At 42.8% G+C, this 24797-nt stretch overlaps 1 protein-coding gene across 1 annotated transcript in view; it reads left to right on the top strand.

The window, feature by feature from the left end:
• The window catches only part of ENPP1 (ectonucleotide pyrophosphatase/phosphodiesterase 1), a 194996-nt gene that overhangs the window by 102518 nt on the left and 67681 nt on the right, over window positions 1–24797 (top strand). The window contains exons 7-10 of the mRNA XM_082250115.1: window positions 5580–5659; window positions 8889–9008; window positions 12611–12720; window positions 23625–23690. Coding sequence (XP_082106241.1) covers window positions 5580–5659; window positions 8889–9008; window positions 12611–12720; window positions 23625–23690 — 376 coding nt within the window. The remainder of the gene's footprint in view (window positions 1–5579; window positions 5660–8888; window positions 9009–12610; window positions 12721–23624; window positions 23691–24797) is intronic.

Raw genomic sequence — 24797 nt, forward strand, 5'->3', positions numbered from 1 at the left:
TCTGAGTGGAACCTGTCCTGTTAAACCGCTGTATGGTCTTGACCACCATGCTGCAGCTCATTTTCTGGGTCTTGGCAATCTTCTTATAGCCTAAGCCATCTTAATGTAGAGCAAATATTTTTTTTTTTTTTCAAATCCTCAGGGGGTTATTTATCACCCTAATCACTGCGTGGGGTTCTCATTTCCCCTACTTCTTACCTCCCCCATGTAGTGCTGCCAGCTCCCCTCCTCTCCTCTCAGGAGAAGGGAAGGGGCTAGTTAATATTTAATTAACCGGCCTTTCTTTTCTGAAAGAACACAGTGAGTGATCTTTACCGATCGCTCCTGTCTTCATTCTTAACTGAAGTATAGTAAACTGTTTACTACAGGCTGCAAAGACTGGAGAATCTCTGTCTCAAGCTGAGACATCAGGGGTCTGTTTAGACCCTTGCTATTACTTGCTCAAGTATTTTATTGAAAGTCCCAAAATATAACAAAGTACAAATGAAAAAAGGGGCAGAACAGACTATAATGAAATGGAGTTGCTTTACACAATGACTTGAGGGTTTACAAGTAGCAGAACAGTAACAATGGCAGAAAATGAATAACGTAGCTAGTGCAGTGTTTAAGACATGCTACTAGGACAAAACCATTGTAATGTGGAGTGTGAATTGAGCATAAATCAAGAAAATGTTTCTGCGCATAGTCAATTCCCTAGGATAGGGCTTAAAAGAAAAATGTAGCAGTGGTGGGAAAGATGCTTGGTCAAGCAGGCAGCCCTCGCCTATGGTGGACTGAGCCCTTCAAAATACTTCCAAAAAAATGATTTAGTGGGCAAAATCAGCGGGTATAGGGAGGTGCTAAAACAGTATCAGAAAGAGATGAGGAGATAAAGTATCAAGAGGCAGTAAGAATTAAAGCAAGACAAGATGAAATAAGAAGGAATAAGGGAAAGGAAAGGGGTTGACGGTGGGGAAAAAAGGGTCTGGTGCCAAGAAATAATCGTTTTTTAAGAGGAGGTAAGTTACATAGTAGGAGATTTACTAAAACTGGAGCACTCAGAATCTGATTCGGCTGTGGATGGTAGCCTATCAGCTTCTAACTTCAGCTTGTGCAGTTAAGCGTTGACAATAAAACCTGGAAGCTGATTGGTTTCAATGCAGAACTGCCCCAGATTTTTCATCCCCCAGTTTTAGTAAATCTCCCCCATAGTTACATAGTAGTTGAGGTTGAATAAAGACCATAGTCCAGTTCAACCTGTGAAGGTGTGAATCATTTCCCATACCCCTAAATCTTTTGATCTTTGAGATGTATGTCCAAGAGTCTTTTAAAAGTAGCCATACTCCCCGCAGTTACTACCATTTGTGGCAGAGCATTCCACAGTCTTGTAGCCCTTACTGTAAAGAGCCCCCTACGTAGCCTGAGGTTAAACCGCCTCTCCTCTAATCGCATTGTATGGCCTCGTGTCCTCATGCATTCCTTGTGACTGAATAGTTTTTTTTCTATTCTCTGATCACCGTTGAGGTATTTGTAAAATGCTATCATGTCCCCTCTCAGGCGTCTCTTCTCCAGGGAGAATAAATCAAGCACTTCTAAACACTCTTCTTAATTAAGGTCCTCTAATCCCTAATCGAAAAAGTTTTGTTGCCCTTCTCTGTACTCTCTCTAGCTCAAACACATCCCTTCTGAGGACCGGAGACCAGAACTGGACAGAATACTCCAGATGTGGTCGGACCAGTGATTTAAAAAGTGGAAGGATTACTGCTTTGTCTCTGGAATACATACCCTTCCTTATGAATGCTAATATTCCGCCGGCTTTGGCAGCTGCAGCTTGACATTGCATGCTATTGCTAAATCTATCTTCTACTAAGACCCCCCAGATATTTCTCCATTTTTGATACCCCCCAGAGGTTCCCCCTCCCTAGCGTGTATTATGCTTTTACGTTATTAGTCCCTAAGTGCAATACCTTGCACTTATCCACATTAAACCTCATTTGCCATGTAGTTGCTCACTGTTATTTTGTTCAGGTCATTCTGCAAAATTTCTGCCTCCCGATGTGAAGTTATTGCCCTGCTCAATTTTGTGTCATCTGCAAAAACAGAGATCAAGCTACTAACCCCATCCTCAATGCTATTTATTATGAATAAATTATGAATAAATTGAACAAAATTGGACCCAGAACTGAGCCTTGGGGGACCCCACTTATCACCTCAGACCAGTCCGAGTATGCATTATCTACTACCACCCTTTGGACATGCCCCTTTAACCAGTTCCGTATCCAAGAGCACACCTTGTGGTCAATGCCTGTGGACCTTAATTTATAAATCAACCATTTGTGGGGAACTGTATCAAACGCCTTAGCAAAATCCAGGTACATCACATCCACAGGTCTCACAGCTAACCTCCTTGTAGATTGTTAACAGATTGGTTTGACACAAAAGTCCCTTTGAAAACCCGTGCTGATTTCTGCTGATGATATTATTGACTTTAGCAAACTCTTGGATATAGTCCCTTATCATCCCCTCCAAAAGTAGGAGGAGGGAGCTGTCAAAGTCCGGAGGGAGAAGGTGGTCCACCCAGGGGTGCCAGAGGCATTCGTATTTGGGAACCCTATCAAGGATAACTGCTTCAACTTCAGCATGAATCATTGCTCTGGTGATTCTATGTTTGACTTCAAGTATGTACAGGTTGGGGGTTTTCCAGGCCTTTGCAATCATTTGCTTCGCAGCTCTGGTGACTTTAAGAGCAGTTTGAACTGGAGTTTTATCTCAGAGGGTTTAATGTCAAGTAGGATGATAGAAGGGTCTGCGTCGAGAGTCATACCTGTTAGGGTAGAGATAATTTGGAAAATTTCAGTCCAGAATGCCTGGGCTATTGGACAGCTCCACCAGATGTGTAGATGGGTTCCTCTGTTTGTGCAGCCTCAAAAACATGCAGGTGAGTAAGATGGGAGTTATTTAGAGATCTGAGCAGGGACCAAGTACCAGCGCATAAGGACCATATAGTTAATTTTAGATGCCACTGCATTCTGGGACATGGATTTGGTAGCTAGCCATATATCCGACCAGTCTTTAGCTTCTAAATGAAGGTCCAAATCTGCCTCCCACTTAGTGGCATAGCAAAGGAGGTATGAGCAGGGGGGGGTCTAAAAGTCAGGGACCCCTGATATTTCATCAAAGCCCCATAATGAGGCTCCAAAAAAAAATTGTAAAAATGTATAAAAGAATAATATTGTAAAAAATAATTAAAAAATGTGTATCAGCTATTTGCAGTAAAGGATAGAATTGTGCCAAAACTAAATACCAAGAAAATAATCAATAAATCAATTAAATACATTCATGTGAAAAAACATCCCACAACATCCAAATTGCAAATGGGTATAATAGTATACATTAGTGAATACCTCCACAATAAAAAAAAAAGACCACACAACACCAAACACAGGGATTTTTACAATAAAATTTGTATAAAAGTACTGCACTATGAGTCTGTCCTCTTGTTCGTTCTATGGCCCATACATGGTGCTTTGAGGAGATATGAACCCTGTTTGTGGGGGTTCATCTGACATTGCCTTGGATAACCCTTATGCACTTATGACCTTTATTCAGAGGTCTGATACCTTTGGTAAGAGGCTGTGTTATGTGTTGGAGCACAGAGTGACCACGTGTGATATTTGCACTTTTTTCTGTGGATGGATGGATACTTATTTGTCCTCCGGTTTAAAAAATTAACACAAATCATTTTCTTAGAAAAATGAATAGGAAATGATTATACCTTTCTCTGGCAGCCCAGAAAATGTTTAAGATGCTTAAAGGTGATTTATTTTAACACTGGCGCTGCCTTCAATAACATACCAATGGGGTTTCAAGGCAGTTTCTCCAAGAACAGAAGTTACAACTCCAGCTTTTTTTTTTTTGTTTCAATACCTCTTTATTGAATGCATTATGAGCATAACAAAGAAAGAGAACAAGCTGTGACACATTTGCATTGTAAATTAGTCCAACAACAGAGGGGTAGGTGAATGTATCTGCTTAAAGTAAAGTAAGCATACCAGTACAAATTACATAGTAGAGTTAATAATAAACATACTAGAGAGAAGAAAAAAAAGAAAGTGGGAAAAAATTAGGAGGGAGAAGAGGGAGGAAACAATAGGAATAATTAGAGTCCTAAATGGGACTTTCACAAAAATATAAATCTATATGGAGTACTGATAGGATCAGATCACGAGTGCACGTTCCTTAGCAGGATGAAATAGTAAGTGCAACGAGCAGGAGTCAAAAACGCTAAAGGGCTAATTCTGCAAGTTTTAAGTAATGGGATTAGGTCAAATCAAATTTTAATAGTACAACTGGGGTTCAATAACCAATGTTTCCACATAATATAGAATTTCGAGTGTGAGAAATGAGCTTTCACAAACATATATTCCAGACGAGCATGGTCATTTAGAATTTGGATGACTGAAAAAAGAGTGGGGGGGGGGGTTATTTATCTTTCAATTTCTGGGCTATAGAGAGTTGAGCAACAATTAGGACATGAGTAATTACAGGATTTTTTTTTTTAATACCGTTTATGGAATGTTTTTCCTGACTGCTTTTTTTTTTAAATAACATACAAAAAAAAAAAAAAAAAAAGTTTCCTGGTGGATCAAAAAAAAAATGGCTGCTCTTAGAAGGTATTGAGAAAATACATCAAGGTAGCTAACAATCAGTGAAGGCACATTAGGTGGGGTATTACTAGACACCAAAGCACCTCAAGGTCAATGGCTGTTGTTAGCCTAATATCATTAAGGGTTTTGTCGTTTTTTTTCACACAGGCTTTGCACTAATGGACTCAATCCTGAGGACAACATTTTTTCAATACGTATTTTAAGATTTCTCCAAGTCCACCAAGTGCACCCTTGAACCTAGCTATAATCGACACTTATGATTTACATGTCAAATAGAATATAATGTTAAGGCTAAATGATTATATCATAATAAGTCTTGTTTTTTCCATTCAGCAAGAGCAAATTTGTAGGAAGAGCCATTGAATTTATTAATTTTTTTTTTTTTTTTTGAGGATTGGTGTTAAATGTATTTCTCTGAACTATTACCTCACTAAAGGACTTTTAGGTTTTTAAACAAATCATTTTTTTTTGCTACAAGCATTTAACAGCAGTCAATGAGAACAGCCTTAAGCCAGCCATAGATGTTTTGATTCTCGGCCGGTTCAGCAGGACAGGCTTAATGTACCCAAGTTGAACCGTTGATCAATTTGGGTACAACCTGCCTGTTTAATTTAATTTACGCATGATTGCTTGTGGCTGTTATAGCCACTAGCAATAATCACTGTGTTCTCCCAGGGGAAACACAATGCCCCCTGCAAGAGGGATTACCCTGTCAACACTGTCTGTGTTGATGGGGGAATCAAACAAAATTCTTTCCTGCACCCCGTGGTTGCAGGAAAGAAATTTGCTCTGTCCATGGCCAGCCCTAATTTCTTGGCAGACAAAGATCTATTAGTTACCAATAAAGCATTCAAGTTCTTTAGCAATAAATAGTCAATCTACACTTTTGAAAGCTTATATGTTTTAAAACCTGCTTTAATTTTTTTTTTTCAGAAAAATGTGGAATATATACACGTGCCTTAAGACCAGTGTATCCATCAAAAACCTTTCCTAACCATTACAGCATTGTAACAGTAAGTGATATAATTTGATACTATCACAACCTTTTTTTTGCATTGATAATAGCACGCCAGTTTACACATCTGATTCTACAAATCACAAACATTATATTATAATTCTCAATAGTTTAGGTATCTGATATCAACAGTTTATAGTGATATGTGAGATTTTTACAGTGATATGTGAGATTTTTATTCCATTTATGGGAAGATTTTATCTCACTACCTGTTACTTAGGCAAGGCAGAAAGTGAGAAGAATCTCCACAAAGTGAGAGGAAATCCTGTTTGACAGTTGTCACTAAAACAGTTATACCCTTTCAAAGATAGCCACTCTCCTCTTGTTCTGGTGATTGTAAAATTTTAGATTTCGCAGCAGGCACCAGGGCAAAGAAGTGAGAGTGAATTTTCTGACTGAGATTCTAACCATTCCCTACTCTACCCAAAACTTTATAAACATTTTTTGCATGGAGTTCTACTTTTAAACATGATGCTTATTTAGAGAATTAAACCCTGAACAGACAAAGAGGACAATGTATACTTCAGGGAAGTGATAGCATTAGTCAAGTTTGGAAGCCATTCATGTAGATTTTGCAAAATATCTAGTGCTATTGGCTAGATCATTTACTAAAATGGGTAGTGGAGTATACAAAAGTATTTTTATTATAAGAAAAACACAATGGGTTTGGACAAGTATAATTCAAAAACCTATATTTGGCTATCTGGGTTCACACAATAGAACGGTTAGTATGTTAAATTCTATAATAGGTAAGAATTGTTAAGATCTAAACTCAGTGACCATGCCACTGCATCATCTTTTTAGGTTTTAATATGAAATACTGACAACATGTAACTGATAAATGGAGAGTGGGGCACTGACCAACACCTGCTCTAGGTTCACCAAATAATGATGCTTGCAAATGAGGGCTCGTTTGTCGAGGGGGGCAGAAAAAAACCATGCAGTTGAGCTGCATTTTTTGCACTCACCCCCCAACTTTCCCTTCCCCTATCTGCAAAGGCATTTGGACAGGGGTGTACATATGCCATGGCTGCGATGCTTTGCAACCATGACAACAATTATTCCCTCTGTCGCATTTGACCCATTCAAGTGAATGGTGCCACGTGGCACCTGCATGCAATGCACGTGGTGGCCGAAAATAGGTGGGGAGAAGACATATCACCTGCTCACCACCTGTCAAAAGCCTCTCAAAAGACATCCATTGCAGATCAATTTTTTTAGAGGCACGGCAAGCTTTGCCACTAATGTAAACCCAGCCTTACAACATATGCTGTGAACACATGCATTTTTCGATTTGCCACTGTCCTTTCCTGGACCAGGCCTAAAGCTCATTTACCTTAAAAGAGAAAATTAGCTTAAAAACCAGCCAACACTTCAATTTTTTGATTCTTCTGAACATATGCATGAAGGTTTGACTGGTGTGCATTTAATCATGCAATTCTTGAATTTCTGTTTTCCTAAATTGCATAATTCTCTGCAGATCAGAGAGATCTATATGTTTATTGTCATCAAATAGCATTGTGCCCAGAGAGTGCTATGGAGAAAGGTGTGTGTGTGTGGAGGGTGTGTTGTGTAGTCTTTTGTCACTTCCTTTGCTGGGGTGACAATGCTGCTCCTCCATAAAAAGTGGGTGAGCGTTGTCACCATGTGTAGAATGTGTTACTGGTAGGATCTCCAGGAAACAATAAAAGAAAAAAACCTGAAATAGAAAATGAATGCAGCCAACAGGTCTAATGCTGCATTCACAGTTGCTATTTCCTGAACATGTGACAAAACACACATTTTGCCACACGTTTTGGAAAGGCATGAAGAAAGCGCTGCAAACGTGCACCACGCTTGTGGTGCCATTAATTGTTAATGGCACGTCAAACATGGTTAACAGATGTGCATTTTGTCACAAAGCAAATGAGCTACAAATGCGCCACAGCGCAAGACAAAACAACGCCGGACGCTTCATGCCCCAAGAGGTAATGGAGCTTTTTTGTTACAAAAAATACAGAAAAAAAAAAAACTGCGAGCACGAACGCATGTTCCCACTATGCCAAGTGTGAATGGAGCCTAATACGAGCATAATTCATTCCGGAAACATGCATGTACTCCAAAGCACTCATATATCAAAGCAAATTTCCCCATAAGATATAATGGAAACTCAGAGGATTCGTTAAACAACCATTTATTCATAAGTCCTTCAGTTTAGAGTCCAACTAAAAAGATTATAGCAATGTGATAGGTTGTGTAACCATAAAATTTCCATCCATAAATAACAGCCTCCACAAGGGGATTAGAAGCTAAATCCAGCAGGAGCTACTGAGTATAAAAGAGAAGAGAGGCGCCTCTAAGTGTAGCAATATGGTTACATTTGTTGAAGGTACAATATGTACCAACTCACGTATAACCATATTGCTACACTTAGAGGTGCCTCTTATTCTCTTTAATACTCAGTTGTGACATGATGCTTCTTGTATATCAAGTCAAAATTTTATAAAAAAATGTTGCTTGTCTTGCAAAACGCTCTCAAACCAAGTTACTCTCAATCTAAGGTTTTACTGTATATTACATTTTTTGGGGTTTAGATATGTTTAAGCCCCCGTTCACACTAAGGCGACCTGTGAGGCGACCTGGTCGCCTCACAGGTCGCCGTAGGTCGCCTTCCATAGGGAAGCTGCGGACCCGTTCTAATAGGAGTGACACAAGTCGCTCCGACTTAGAAAAAGGGTCCGGAGCTTCTTTGGGGCGACCCGGAGGCGACCGCCAAAGACTTCAATGTTATGAAGTCCGTGGCGGCTGCTCCGAGGTCGCGGCGCGCTGCTCGCACCGCGACCTCGGAGGTCGCCCCTGGAAGTAGCGTCGCTCGTATGTGAACGGGGCCTTAAAGTTCTATTTTTCAATTGCCATGCTATTAGGTAACATTTCAGTCACTTTGATAAACACAACTCATTGTGGCAATGTGAGAAAACATTTCTTTGGAACGATTTGAGTAAACATCAGGCAAAAGTAATATGTCAGGAATTATGGTGATTGAAATTGGGAGGCAGAGAATAAGCAGAATGTTCCCTAAACGTTTGATCTGAATTTGAGTAGAAATATCTGTCTTTGCAGGGCCTCAGATATGTTAACATTTAGTACAGCTGCTTAGTTTGACATCCATTTTCATTCTTCTAAACAAAGTTAGTTTCCAGCAGTGTTGTAAGAATAACATTTTCATTCTCATGTTCTTCTGATTGCAGGGCCTCTACCCAGAATCACATGGTGTCGTGGACAATAAAATGTATGACCCATACAGAAATGCTTTTTTCACACTAAGAAGCTCTGAAAAGTTTCATTCTTCATGGTACCGAGGAGAACCAGTATGTTTACTAAAACTGATTAAAGTGTAATTCAACCCAAAATATTTTTGGAGGATAGAATGTGGAAGTGCTAAAACTTCTGCCAGACTTTTTTTGTTGTGTCCCCAATGGCGGTGCTGGGAGAATGTCATTCAGTGCTCAGGACAAAATTACCCCCAACATTCGTGCTGCTTAACACAATAATAGCCCTCAGCATGGGTGCCAGTGACCCCCACACCTAATCTCTCTCTCTCATTCTCTCTAGCTGGGAATGACATCATATCAGAGGAGCAGGCTGGAATTAACCTTCACCTGGTGGGCATAAATCATTCCACCTGGCATTAGTGCAGCCTTTTCTAGTACTGGCTGGTTGTGAAAAGACAGAGCAGGGACATTTTCTGAATGCAATGGACCTATGTGCATAAACAGTATAAAAAATAGGCAACAACAGCAAGGTTAATCTGCCTGCTTTACGTGCCTGTTCACATTTCTGCGAGGCAGGAACGCTGCGAATATACTGCGTGTTCCCGCATCGCATCCGCACCCCTGGCAGTTCACGCTGCCATATGCGATACGCTGGGGGTGTCAATTAAGAGTTAACGACGCCCCCAGATCAGATTGCATATCGCAGTGCGATCTGAAAGTTCGCACAGAATCGGATCGCACTAGTGTGAACCACCATACGATCCGAGAAAATAATTGATAATTACTGCGCTATAAGTGACAATCTTATGGACACACATAAACCTCAGGACAAAGACATTTTTTTAAAAAAAAATTGAGTGAGGAAGAGGGGAGAAAAGATGGGGGAGGAGGGGAAGACAGAGAGAGACAAGGGGAAAGAGAGAGAGATGAAAAGGGGTGGGGTTGGGGGGGGAGGCATGAGGGGGAGAGAGACAGTGGGAAAGAGAGAGAAGGGGAGTGAGTGTTTGGTGTACAGAATGCTACCTTACACACTGACATCAAAGTAAGCCCTGCCTTGTTTCTCTTTTGCCAGGTGCCCTCACCACAAATATATACTGTACATGCAGTAACAAAGATAGGGTGACTGGGGTGCCACAAGCTAGTAACCTCTTCAACTTAAATACTATAAAAAATATATTTATTAAAGAATCAAAATCCAAAGTAATGAAAGTATCAAAATATCACATAAAGCCCGTACCTTTACTAATCACAGTTAAAAGCAGGACATCAAAGACAATCTTGATCCTCATGCCTCGTACACATGCAACGATTGTTGGCCGTGAATTTTCGGCCAACATCCGATCGGCCGATTGTCGGCTTGTTAGCATGATGCTTCCGACAACCGACTGCGACTTTTCGGCCAAATAAAATCTGGTGTGCATGCTATAAAATTTTTGTTGGCCGTCAACCAAACGGCCGATTGTTCGTCAGTCAGTACAGATTTCGGCAGACAAAAATCAGATGAGCAAGACTGGGCATGCTCAGAGAAGAAAAAACACATGGAAAGTAAACCAGCACATGACATCACTTCTGAAGTTGGTTGTTGTTGGCCGAAAAAATTTGTGTGCAGTCTAGAGCACATTTCAACCAACACAACAACACTGGACAAAAGACGGCCGATCGGTTGGCCGATAATCGTTGCGTGTGTACGAGGCTTTACTGAATACAATTTTATGATTATATTAATTTGATAGAGTTTACTTATATAGCACCCTCCTAGCTATGTAGGCACTAGGTAAAGCATTTATTACTCCTGCTGCTTACCAGGGGAGCCTGATTAATTAGGTTGCCTGTCACATGTTTCCAGGTGTGATTCACTGGGTCTGAGGGAGTGTCCCCACTGCATCCAATGAGGGAGCATTTTGGACAGTGGAGGAAACCTAGCCAGTGACACATCATGTTTTATCGCAGTCCCAGTGGGAGGGCATTCTGCAATGTATCCTGGGATTGGCCATAAATACTGAGGGGACATGTGACAGGGCGTCTTTGGCAGGAAGCAGAGTCCCAGGAGGAGGTGGACGGCTGTCTCTCCTCCTGCAGTGTGTGAGGAAGGTGGTCTTAGGCAGTCGGCCTGGTAAACCATGTGTGGAGCTGAGCTGCAGAGGATCCGGTGTAACTAACAGTGGAGCTGCTGGCAGAGTCTTTTGGGAAAAACAGTGTTCCTGAGTACTGAGGGACCTGCCAAAGGGTCTGGCCCAGGAAGGGGGACCACTCCAGTGAAGTCAGGGGATCAAGGAGCTAGCTTACACACAGAGTATGACAGTAAAGGGAGTGCCATGTAAAAAGCCCTGAAGAATAGGAACAAAAGGAGGTGCCAGGAAGGACCCTGAAGTGTGTTCTGCAGTAGAGTACAGCTTATCTAAAGCAGTTCGTTTATCACTACTTCATTGCTAGTGACAAGGTGAAGCAGTGGCCTTGCCGCATTCAAGTGCAGTTAAATGTCCCAGCAAATTCTGCATAGTGTATTCAAGTTGAATATCCCACTCATTCCCTTCTCCTATCCAAGTTCTCAATAACACAACAAAAAACCCAAACCCCTAGACTGTTTCTTGACTGAGCCAAGCACTTTAAAGTCGCTAAACTATTGTACTGTTGCTATGGGTAACCCAGAGGAACCCGTCACCAGCAGCTTCCAAGGGAGTAGTGCCACAGGTTACATTATCTTTCTGACTACATCTCATCTGCTGTGCAGAACTTTTACCCATCACTCTCCACTCTCTCCTCACCTCTCTTACAGACTCCTCAGACTTTACCTATCTTACCTATCCAGGATGGGAGCAGTGCAGAGCTCCAAACACTGTGGTTCACACTGATGGCCTGGCATCCTTTCTCTTTTCCAGGGGAGGAAGGGTGACATTACAGCTAGTGAGCATGTGCCATTGGCAACTGAGGCAGTGGTAGGCAATACAGCTGCTTTACAATGTTCCATCCCTTTTGCTTGCTTGCTCAAGGGCTTCTGGAAAGCAATGTTTGCTGTGGCTGGCTCTGTAGCAACCCTGGTCCTTAATGTGTGCATATATGATATTCCACTGATGCAGAGAGAGCACTCTGCACCCTGCTGCCACTCTGAAAGTTGCTCTGCAAGTATTGGGCACCAGGAGAACTGGGCAGGTAGCTTTGCTATGTGACTCTGCTGGTGATGGTGTGATAGTCATGCTGCAACCCAAAATTCTTATTCATTCTGCCACCCCCACACCCTGTCCACTTGGTAGGTCCTCCCTGTTTGTCTTGGTGACCATTGTCAATGGGGCAGAAAGTGAGGAGAATCCAAAATTACAGTTGTTTCCTGAACAGGAATAGATTAAATTTTTCCAGTGGGAACTGGATTTCGAGTAGCAGTCCAGAAGAGATTTTCCCTCACTTTGGAGAGATTTTTCCTCATTTCCCATTGTATCATCTGGAAAGGAAGTAAATGGAATCCTTCCCAATGGGCCAAAAAGGGGGTTTTTAACAGTCCCTACTCTTTCCAAAACTATAATTGAACACCACTTTTAAAATAATGGTAAGGTTTGTGATAAAATTTAGTTATATATGTTGTGATATGCAAGAGAAAACCTCTACTTGCAGCCCTTTTAGCATAATCTTTCATTTTCATGTGCAACATCAAACTGAAATTTTGGTTAAATCACTATATTCCAATAAAATTCTTCTTTCTGTAGGTGTGGATAACTGCTATGAATCAAGGGCTAAAGACAGCAACTTACTTTTGGCCAGGATCAGATGTAAAGATCAATGGAACTTTTCCAAACATTTATAAGGAATATAATGGGTAATTAATTATAATAGGTATACTGCACAATATGCAAGTTCGTTTTCCACCTTTAGTACAGTGTTGGCAGCTAAATATTAGGTTACATTTACAATGTGTACATAAGTCATAGCATGCAAAATAAAATAGATACAATAAATAAAATTTTACCTAGCTTTAGATATATTTTTCATGTTGTATGTATGAATGCTAAGTAATATGCAAGGGCAACAGGCCTTTATCACCCTAGGGTTTTTTTCTAATGTCTTCATTTTTCTTAATGTTTAAAAAGCTGGAACCATCTTTGGTCAAGTATCATCCAGAGTCAACTCCTATATCCTGTACTAACATGTAAACTATCTACACTCTAAAACAAAAATGTAAAATATTGCAGCGTACCAGTTTTTTGATGATGTAGTGGCTGCATTACTGTCTAGTGTTGAGCGAACACGGACTGTATTATTCGTGTTCGTACCGAATAATTGGATTTTTTTTACCCGAACACGGACACGGACACTTTACTGTATGTTCGGGTAAAAATCCGTGTTCGGTCGTTTTATTTCCGGGTTTTGCATGCTTTGGCGCTCTTTTCATGGCGGGCTTTCAACAGCCAATCAACAATCGTTTAACTGGTGTGCCTTAAGCCATCCCAGCCATGCCTGCAAATGTCTTAGTAGCTGTGATTGGCCGTCTGAAGCATGTGACCAAGTCTTTATAAGTTCGAGGCAGCCGCCGCAGCAGCGTCATTCTGCTGCTTAGCTAAGGGACAGAGCACACATCAATGTGCTGGCTGCTGATTAGGGAAAGATAGGCAGGAAAAAACCATTTGTGTCCGGATAGAATTGAGGGACAGGTCGGAGTGTTTAGGCAGGGCGAGTTGTAGGCATTTTAGGGATAGAGTCTGCTGAATTATAGGGTCAGTGTCTTCTACAAACTACAATCGATATTGCTGTGTGGGGGGTGGGGTGAATCTGCACTCAATCCTGATCTACGATCTCTTCTCAATCCTGTTAGGGACAGAGTCTGCTGAATTTTAGGGAAACTGTGTTCTACAAACTACAATCGATATTGCTGTGTGGTGTGGGATTGGAGATAGGCAGGTGTCAGTGATCCACATCCATTTTTCTGTGTGTGAGCTGCAGTGAACACAATCTTTTTGGGCTGCAGTGAACACAATCTTTTTGGGCTGCAGTGAACACAATCTTTTTGGGCTGCAGTGAACACAATCTTTTTGGGCTGCAGTGAACACAATCTTTTTGGGGTGCAGTGAACAAAATCTTTTTGGGGTGCAGTGAACACAATCCTTTTTGGTGTGCAGTGAACACAATCTTTGTGGGGTGCAGTGAACAAAATCCTTTGTGGGGTGCAGTGAACACAATCTTTTTGGGGTGCAGTGAACAAAATCCTTTTTGGGGTGCAGTGAACAACATCCTTTTTGGGGTGCAGTGAACACAATCTTTTTGGGGTGCAGTGAACAAAATCCTTTGTGGGGTGCAGTGAACACAATCTTTTTGGGGTGCAGTGAACACAATCTTTTTGGGGTGGAGTGAACAACATCCTTTTTGGGGTGCAGTGAACAAAATCCTTTTTGGGGTGCAGTGAACAAAATCATTTTTGGGGTGCAGTGAACACAATCTTTTTGGGGTGCAGTGAACACAATCTTTGTGGGGTGCAGTGAACACAATCTTTTTGGGGTGGAGTGAACAACATCCTTTTTGGGGTGCAGTGAACAACATCCTTTTTGGGGTGCAGTGAACACAATCTTTTTGGGGTGCAGTGAACACAATCTTTTTGGGGTGCAGTGAACACAATCTTTGTGGGGTACAGTGAACAGAATCTTTGTGGGGTGCAGTGAACACAATCTTTTTGGGGTGCAGTGAACACAATCTTTGTGGGGTGCAGTGAACACAATCTTTTTGGTGTGGAGTGAACAAAATCATTTTTGGGGTGCAGTGAACAACATCCTTTTTGGGGTGCAGTGATCAAAATCCTTTTTGGGGTGCAGTGAACACAATCTTTTTGGGGTGCAGTGAACAAAATCCTTTGTGGGGTGCAGTGAACAGAATCTTTGTGGGGTGCAGTGAACACAATCTTTGGGGGGGTACAGTGAACACAATCTTTTTGGGGTGCAGTGAACACAATCTTTGTGGGGTACAGTGAACAGAATCTTTGTGGGGTGCAGTGAACACAATCTTTGGGGGGTACAGTGAACACAATCTTTTTGGGGTGCAGTGAACACAATCTTTGTGGGGTACAGTGAACACAATCTTTTTGGGGTGCAGTGAACACAATCTTTGTGGGGTGCAGTGAACACAATCTTTGGGGGGGTACAGTGAACACAATCTTTTTGGGGTGCAGTGAACAACATCCTTTTAGGGTGCAGTGAACACAATCTTTGTGGGGTGCAGTGAACAACATCCTTTTAGGGTGCAGTGAACACAATCTTTGTGGGGTGCAGTGAACAACATCCTTTTAGGGTGCAGTGAACACAATCTTTGTGGGGTACAGTGAACAGAATCTTTGTGGGGTGCAGTGAACACAATCTTTGGGGGGTACAGTGAACACAATCTTTGTGGGGTGCAGTGAACTCAATCTTTGTGGGGTACAGTGAACACAATCTCATACTTCTGAAGATTTGAGGGTGCTGCCTGTTCCATACTCCCCCTACTCCTCATCTAGCCTTTTAGGGGTACAAACAATAGTAATTGGGGCCTAGTGTGGTTGTGTACGTGTGATATACATACACTTTTTTTGGATCATATTTTCTATTCCGCTATTTAATCAAAAACCTTTGGGGATCAGTTAAATTGGGGGATAGTCTGTGTTGGTACGTGTGAGAGAGATCCACCTTTCCAAGTTGTTGGGGTTCATCTCATACTTCTGAAGGTTTGAGGGTGCTGCCTGTTCCATACTCCCCCTACTCCTAGCCTTTTAGGGGTACAAACAATAGTAATTGGGGCCTAGTGTGGTTGTGTACGTGTGATATACATACACTTTTTTTGGATCATATTTTCTATTCCGCTATTTAATCAAAAACCTTTGGGGATCAGTTAAATTGGGGGATAGTCTGTGTTGGTACGTGTGAGAGAGATCCACCTTTCCAAGTTGTTGGGGTTCATCTCATACTTCTGAAGGTTTGAGGGTGCTGCCTGTTCCATACCCCCCCTACTCCTCATCTAGCCTTTTAGGGGTACAAACAATAGTAATTGGGGCCTAGTGTGGTTGTGTACGTGTGATATACATACACTTTTTTTGGATCATATTTTCTATTCCGCTATTTAATCAAAAACCTTTGGGGATCAGTTAAATTGGGGGATAGTCTGTGTTGGTACGTGTGAGAGAGATCCACCTTTCCAAGTTGTTGGGGTTCATCTCATACTTCTGAAGGTTTGAGGGTGCTGCCTGTTCCATACTCCCCCTACTCCTCATCTAGCCTTTTAGGGGTACAAACAATAGTAATTGGGGCCTAGTGTGGTTGTGTACGTGTGATATACATACACTTTTTTTGGATCATATTTTCTATTCCGCTATTTAATCAAAAACCTTTGGGGATCAGTTAAATTGGGGGATAGTCTGTGTTGGTACGTGTGAGAGAGATCCACCTTTCCAAGTTGTTGGGGTTCATCTCATACTTCTGAAGGTTTGAGGGTGCTGCCTGTTCCATACCCCCCCTACTCCTCATCTAGCCTTTTAGGGGTACAAACAATAGTAATTGGGGCCTAGTGTGGTTGTGTACGTGTGATATACATACACTTTTTTTGGATCATATTTTCTATTCCGCTATTTAATCAAAAACCTTTGGGGATCAGTTAAATTGGGGGATAGTCTGTGTTGGTACGTGTGAGAGAGATCCACCTTTCCAAGTTGTTGGGGTTCATCTCATACTTCTGAAGGTTTGAGGGTGCTGCCTGTTCCATACCCCCCCTACTCCTCATCTAGCCTTTTAGGGGTACAAACAATAGTAATTGGGGCCTAGTGTGGTTGTGTACGTGTGATATACATACACTTTTTTTGGATCATATTTTCTATTCCGCTATTTAATCAAAAACCTTTGGGGATCAGTTAAATTGGGGGATAGTCTGTGTTGGTACGTGTGAGAGAGATCCACCTTTCCAAGTTGTTGGGGTTCATCTCATACTTCTGAAGGTTTGAGGGTGCTGCCTGTTCCATACCCCCCCTACTCCTCATCTAGCCTTTTAGGGGTACAAACAATAGTAATTGGGGCCTAGTGTGGTTGTGTACGTGTGATATACATACACTTTTTTTGGATCATATTTTCTATTCCGCTATTTAATCAAAAACCTTTGGGGATCAGTTAAATTGGGGGATAGTCTGTGTTGGTACGTGTGAGAGAGATCCACCTTTCCAAGTTGTTGGGGTTCATCTCATACTTCTGAAGGTTTGAGGGTGCTGCCTGTTCCATACTCCCCCTACTCCTCATCTAGCCTTTTAGGGGTACAAACAATAGTAATTGGGGCCTAGTGTGGTTGTGTACGTGTGATATACATACACTTTTTTTGGATCATATTTTCTATTCCGCTATTTAATCAAAAACCTTTGGGGATCAGTTAAATTGGGGGATAGTCTGTGTTGGTATGTGTGAGAGAGATCCACCTTTCCAAGTTGTTGGGGTTCATCTCATACTTCTGAAGGTTTGAGGGTGCTGCCTGTTCCATACTCCCCCTACTCCTAGCCTTTTAGGGGTACAAACAATAGTAATTGGGGCCTAGTGTGGTTGTGTACGTGTGATATACATACACTTTTTTTGGATCATATTTTCTATTCCGCTATTTAATCAAAAACCTTTGGGGATCAGTTAAATTGGGGGATAGTCTGTGTTGGTACGTGTGAGAGAGATCCACCTTTCCAAGTTGTTGGGGTTCATCTCATACTTCTGAAGGTTTGAGGGTGCTGCCTGTTCCATACTCCCCCTACTCCTAGCCTTTTAGGGGTACAAACAATAGTAATTGGGGCCTAGTGTGGTTGTGTACGTGTGATATACATACACTTTTTTTGGATCATATTTTCTATTCCGCTATTTAATCAAAAACCTTTGGGGATCAGTTAAATTGGGGGATAGTCTGTGTTGGTACGTGTGAGAGAGATCCACCTTTCCAAGTTGTTGGGGTTCATCTCATACTTCTGAAGGTTTGAGGGTGCTGCCTGTTCCATACTCCCCCTACTCCTCATCTAGCCTTTTAGGGGTACAAACAATAGTAATTGGGGCCTAGTGTGGTTGTGTACGTGTGATATACATACACTTTTTTTGGATCATATTTTCTATTCCGCTATTTAATCAAAAACCTTTGGGGATCAGTTAAATTGGGGGATAGTCTGTGTTGGTACGTGTGAGAGAGATCCACCTTTCCAAGTTGTTGGGGTTCATCTCATACTTCTGAAGGTTTGAGGGTGCTGCCTGTTCCATACTCCCCCTACTCCTCATCTAGCCTTTTAGGGGTACAAACAATCGTAATTGGGGCCTAGTGTGGTTGTGTACGTGTGATATACATACACTTTTTTTGGATCATATTTTCTATTCCGCTATTTAATCAAAAACCTTTGGGGATCAGTTAAATTGGGGGATAGTCTGTGTTGGTACGTGTGAGAGAGATCCACCTTTCCAAGTTGTTGGGGTTCATCTCATACTTCTGAAGGTTTGAGGGTGCTGCCTGTTCCATACCCCCCCTACTCCTCATCTAGCCTTTTAGGGGTACAAACAATAGTAATTGGGGCCTAGTGTGGTTGTGTACGTGTGATATACATACACTTTTTTTGGATCATATTTTCTATTCCGCTATTTAATCAAAAACCTTTGGGGATCAGTTAAATTGGGGGATAGTCTGTGTTGGTACGTGTGAGAGAGATCCACCTTTCCAAGTTGTTGGGGTTCATCTCATACTTCTGAAGGTTTGAGGGTGCTGCCTGTTCCATACCCCCCCTACTCCTCATCTAGCCTTTTAGGGGTACAAACAATAGTAATTGGGGCCTAGTGTGGTTGTGTACGTGTGATATACATACACTTTTTTTGGATCATATTTTCTATTCCGCTATTTAATCAAAAACCTTTGGGGATCAGTTAAATTGGGGGATAGTCTGTGTTGGTACGTGTGAGAGAGATCCACCTTTCCAAGTTGTTGGGGTTCATCTCATACTTCTGAAGGTTTGAGGGTGCAGCCTGTTCCATACCCCCCCTACTCCTCATCTAGCCTTTTAGGGGTACAAACAATAGTAATTGGGGCCTAGTGTGGTTGTGTACGTGTGATATACATACACTTTTTTTGGATCATATTTTCTATTCCGCTATTTAATCAAAAACCTTTGGGGATCAGTTAAATTGGGGGATAGTCTGTGTTGGTACGTGTGAGAGAGATCCACCTTTCCAAGTTGTTGGGGTTCATCTCATACTTCTGAAGGTTTGAGGGTGCTGCCTGTTCCATACTCCCCCTACTCCTAGCCTTTTAGGGGTACAAACAATAGTAATTGGGGCCTAGTGTGGTTGTGTACGTGTGATATACATACACTTTTTTTGGATCATATTTTCTATTCCGCTATTTAATCAAAAACCTTTGGGGATCAGTTAAATTGGGGGATAGTCTGTGTTGGTACGTGTGAGAGAGATCCACCTTTCCAAGTTGTTGGGGTTCATCTCATACTTCTGAAGGTTTGAGGGTGCTGCCTGTTCCATACTCCCCCTACTCCTAGCCTTTTAGGGGTACAAACAATAGTAATTGGGGCCTAGTGTGGTTGTGTACGTGTGATATACATACACTTTTTTTGGATCATATTTTCTATTCCGCTATTTAATCAAAAACCTTTGGGGATCAGTTAAATTGGGGGATAGTCTGTGTTGGTACGTGTGAGAGAGATCCACCTTTCCAAGTTGTTGGGGTTCATCTCATACTTCTGAAGGTTTGAGGGTGCTGCCTGTTCCATACTCCCCCTACTCCTCATCTAGCCTTTTAGGGGTACAAACAATAGTAATTGGGGCCTAGTGTGGTTGTGTACGTGTGATATACATACACTTTTTTTGGATCATATTTTCTATTCCGCTATTTAATCAAAAACCTTTGGGGATCAGTTAAATTGGGGGATAGTCTGTGTTGGTACGTGTGAGAGAGATCCACCTTTCCAAGTTGTTGGGGTTCATCTCATACTTCTGAAGGTTTGAGGGTGCTGCCTGTTCCATACTCCCCCTACTCCTCATCTAGCCTTTTAGGGGTACAAACAATAGTAATTGGGGCCTAGTGTGGTTGTGTACGTGTGATATACATACACTTTTTTTGGATCATATTTTCTATTCCGCTATTTAATCAAAAACCTTTGGGGATCAGTTAAATTGGGGGATAGTCTGTGTTGGTACGTGTGAGAGAGATCCACCTTTCCAAGTTGTTGGGGTTCATCTCATACTTCTGAAGGTTTGAGGGTGCTGCCTGTTCCATACTCCCCCTACTCCTAGCCTTTTAGGGGTACAAACAATAGTAATTGGGGCCTAGTGTGGTTGTGTACGTGTGATATACATACACTTTTTTTGGATCATATTTTCTATTCCGCTATTTAATCAAAAACCTTTGGGGATCAGTTAAATTGGGGGATAGTCTGTGTTGGTACGTGTGAGAGAGATCCACCTTTCCAAGTTGTTGGGGTTCATCTCATACTTCTGAAGGTTTGAGGGTGCTGCCTGTTCCATACTCCCCCTACTCCTAGCCTTTTAGGGGTACAAACAATAGTAATTGGGGCCTAGTGTGGTTGTGTACGTGTGATATACATACACTTTTTTTGGATCATATTTTCTATTCCGCTATTTAATCAAAAACCTTTGGGGATCAGTTAAATTGGGGGATAGTCTGTGTTGGTACGTGTGAGAGAGATCCACCTTTCCAAGTTGTTGGGGTTCATCTCATACTTCTGAAGGTTTGAGGGTGCTGCCTGTTCCATACTCCCCCTACTCCTCATCTAGCCTTTTAGGGGTACAAACAATAGTAATTGGGGCCCAGTGTGGTTGTGTACGTGTGATATACATACACTTTTTTTGGATCATATTTTCTATTCCGCTATTTAATTTAACTGGGCCTCCATGCGAGACCTGTGTGCCTTGTTGCGCTGTTTTGAGTACTCCACCAACATGGCCAGTGGCAATGACGCCGTTCTCAGCTTAACTATCCCACTTCTATGCCTCCTTGAAAAAACAATTCGGGCGATGATGGAAGAGGATGTGGCACAGGATGAGGAGGAGGAGGAGGATGAAGAGGTAACATTTCCAAGGCTTTCAGGGCAGTCATTCGCAAGGGGCTCCGAGGGTGGGTTCCTGCACACGCAAACGCCAGGGACGCAATTGTCCAGCAGGGGCACAGTTCTGGAGGATGAGGAGGATGAGGAGGAGGAGGAGCTGGAGGAGGAGATGGAACCATGTTCACAGCAGGGTGGCACCCAGGCCAGCTCATGGCCATCACTGGTGCGTGGCTGGGGGGATACAGAGGACACGGACGATACACCTCCCACAGAGGACAGCCTTTCGTTGCCTCTGGGCAGCCTGGCACACATGAGCGATTACATGCTGCAGTGTCTCCACAACGACCGCCGAGTTGCCCACATTCTAACTTGTGCTGATTACTGGGTGGCCATGCTGCTGGATCCCCGTTACAAGGACAACGTACCGTCCTTAATTCACTCACTGGAGCGCGATCGCAAGATGCGCGAGTACAAGCGCACGCTGGTAGACGCCATGCTGCTGGCATTCCCATCTGACAGCGGGGCCACAGTGGAAGCACAAGGCAGAGGAGGAGGAGGAGGAGGTCGCCAACGCAACCAGGGCACCGCCAGCACCTCAGAAGGCAGGGTTAGCATGGCCGAAATGTGGAAAAGCTTTGTCAGCACGCCACAACAAACAGCAGCACCAGCAGCTCAGATGGAACGTCTTAGCAGGAGGCAGCATTTTACCAACATGGTGGAGCAGTATGTGTGCACACGCCTACATGTAGTGAATGACGGGTCTGCCCCCTTCAACTTCTGGGTCTCCAAATTGGGCACATGGCCTGAGCTTGCCCTTTACGCCTTGGAGGTGCTGGCGTGCCCTGCAGCCAGTGTATTATCTGAACGGGTATTTAGCACGGCTGGGGGCGTTATAACAGACAAGCGCAGCCGCCTGTCCAGAGACAATGTGGACAAGCTCACGTTCATTAAAATTAACCAGGCATGGATCCCACGGGACTTTTCCGTACCTTATGCAGAATAGCAATGGATACCGACCTTACCCACCCATTGTTCCATTTTTGCTCTTTCTCACTCTTTTGGGGTGTACCCTCATTTAAAATTTTTGAAAAGAAGCAGTGTTGGCTACCTCGTCCTCCTCCTCAGGGCCAGATTAATGTAGGGGCTATTGGAGCTGCAGCTCCAGGCCCCTACCTTTTATATAGGCCCCGGGTTGGCCATATTCACTGTTACCGCTCTTCTGTCACTTGTAAACACAGAAGTCTGGCTTCTATGCTCGCTTCCCCAGGCAGCACCCTCAGAACCTCCCCACACAGCGTGAAGGCCGGACAAGGAGGGACAGTTGGCGATGCATGGATGTGTTTATGGGCTTCAGAGACAGCATCCCATGTTGAATTAGGCATGCATGGCTGCACCCTTCCTCCTCTGGGTGCATGGCAAGGCACGGCCCTTAAGGCCCTTCAAAATCCTCAGCACCAAGCCCATGATGCTGTTAATCCGGCCCTGGTCCTCCTCCACCGCCGCTTCCACCTACACCGCCCATAGGTGTGCGCAGCCTATTGCATTAAGGTGTGCACCCCAAAGTTGAAATACACATGCATGTGTTTGCCAGCAGGGAGAGTAATGTATCGGGGCCATGTACCTGTAGGCAAGGAGAAATAGAGCAGAGCAGGTCCCAGGGAGATCTTTCCCATCTCCTCACTGGCAATGCTATGTGCCCTAGGTGATTAGGGTGTGCCCAGGCACACCCAGCACACCCTGTGCGCACGCCTATGTCACCGCCACATCCACCACCACCTCAACCTCCCTCCTACTCCATATGGGCCTCGTCCTTCAGAGATGAAGAAGAACATTGTTTTATTTTTCTGGTTTTTTTTGTTGTTTTAAGTTATTTCCCTATCCACATTTGTTTGCAGAGCACTTGCCATGCTCTTAATTACGTTTTGCTGCCATTTGCAGCACTCTAGCCCTTTCCTTTGGTGTTTTAGAGCCATTTTAGTGCCTTAAAGTTCGGGTCCCCATTGACTTCAATGGGGTTCGGTGTCCGGGAAAAGTTTGGTAAAAGTCCGGGACACGGACCCGGACTTTTTTTTAAAGTTCGGCCGAACCCGTCGAACACGGACATCTAGGTGTCCGCTCAACCCTATTTACTGTCCTTTTTAGGGCATTTCCCCACTTTATTTGTAGCTGTAACACTACCAGTGACAACACTCACCACTGTACTGTATCCATTGAGAAACAGTGTTATCACCCTAAGCTGCTCCCTGGATTTGGACTACAGAATACCTTCCCTTTTTGCTCCTTCCACTTGCAAAGGGAGGAAGGGTTGTGTGGTATACAGAAAATAGTTTAGGAAAAAAACAGTTTGAGACTTTAGTTCCATTTACAAGAATACTGGACTTCAACCAACATCTACAGATATCTGTTTCTGGAAACACATAAACATGTTTAAATACAGATAGGTTTAGGTACATATGTTTATGTACTCCCAGAATATGTACTTAGCCTGAAAAAAATGAAACAAATGTATCCATCACATCTAAGGACTGGTAAGTTGCAATATATTACATTTTTGCTCCTGGGTTTACATACACTTTAATTCGAATTGGTTTCTGTGGGTTATTGTAATTAATGAATTACTCTTTGTAGTCTTTGTTGACTACAATAGCTAATATTTTTTGTTAATTAATATACAACGTATTGACTGTTTTCCCCAGATCAGTTCCTTTTGAAAACAGAGTCATGTCAGTCCTTAAATGGCTAAGGCTACCGGAAAATGAGAGGTAAGGTAATACATATTAATAAATAGAGGACCCCGTGCTGTATAGAACTTTAAATATGTCTTCTTAAATGTACTATGTATTGTTTTTCACTCTTTGTAGAAATGTTATATTTATGATTTATTCTAAAGGCTATAGAGTTTAGAACTCTTTTATATCATGTATGGTTTACTCTTGGTGCACTGCCAAACTGCTGTCCAGGCATCCCTAAGACCAGTTTCACATCTTTGTGTTGTGGTTAGAAGGTGTGTTTTACTGTACAATATTGTAATGCATGGTAATGCACCCTACCCCCACCTCTCACACTGCCCCCCCCCCTCATCTCACAATGCCCCTCTCCTGTCACAGTGCCCCCCTCTTCTCACCCTGCACCCAACCTGTCACCCTGCCTCTCTCCTGTCACTCTGCCCCCCACCTGTCACAGTGCCTGGACATGCCCACATGACCCCCAGGTATATATATAATGTTTATAGTTAGACAATATCCATTATAACCAAATTCCAGGGCTGTGCCCTCAAACCAGACACACAGCCCTCTAAATAGCTCCTCTTCTCAGAGGGAAAGCACTCTTCTAGAACAGGGCTCCTTTGTTTTGTCAAAGCCGTGTCTACCTCACTGGTGACAAACTAACCAGAGGTTGGTCAGCTGACCATACAGGTGGAACTCCTGGGAATTTTGAGCCTTTTGCAGATAGCTCTCTAAATAGCTCCTCTTCTCAGAGGGAAAGCAGTCTTTTAGAACAGGGCTCCTTTGTTTTGTCAAAGCCGTGTCTACCTCACTGGTGACAAACTAACCAGAGATTGGTCAGCTGACCATACAGGTGGAACTCCTGGGAATTTTGAGCCTTTTGCAGATAGCTCTCTAAATAGCTCCTCTTCTCAGATGGAAAGCACTCTTCTAGAACAGGGCTCCTTTGTTTTGTCAAAGCCGTGTCCACCTCACTGGTGACAAACTAACCAGAGATTGGTCAGCTGACCATACAGGTGGAACTCCTGGGAATTTTGAGCCTTTTGCAGATAGCTCTCTAAATAGCTCCTCTTCTCAGAGGGAAAGCACTCTTTTAGAACAGGGCTCCTTTGTTTTGTCAAAGCCGTGTCTACCTCACTGGTG

This window comes from Pelophylax lessonae (genome assembly GCF_965119305.1).
Source record: "Pelophylax lessonae genome assembly, chromosome: 3".
Classification (NCBI taxonomy): Eukaryota; Metazoa; Chordata; class Amphibia; order Anura; family Ranidae; genus Pelophylax; species Pelophylax lessonae.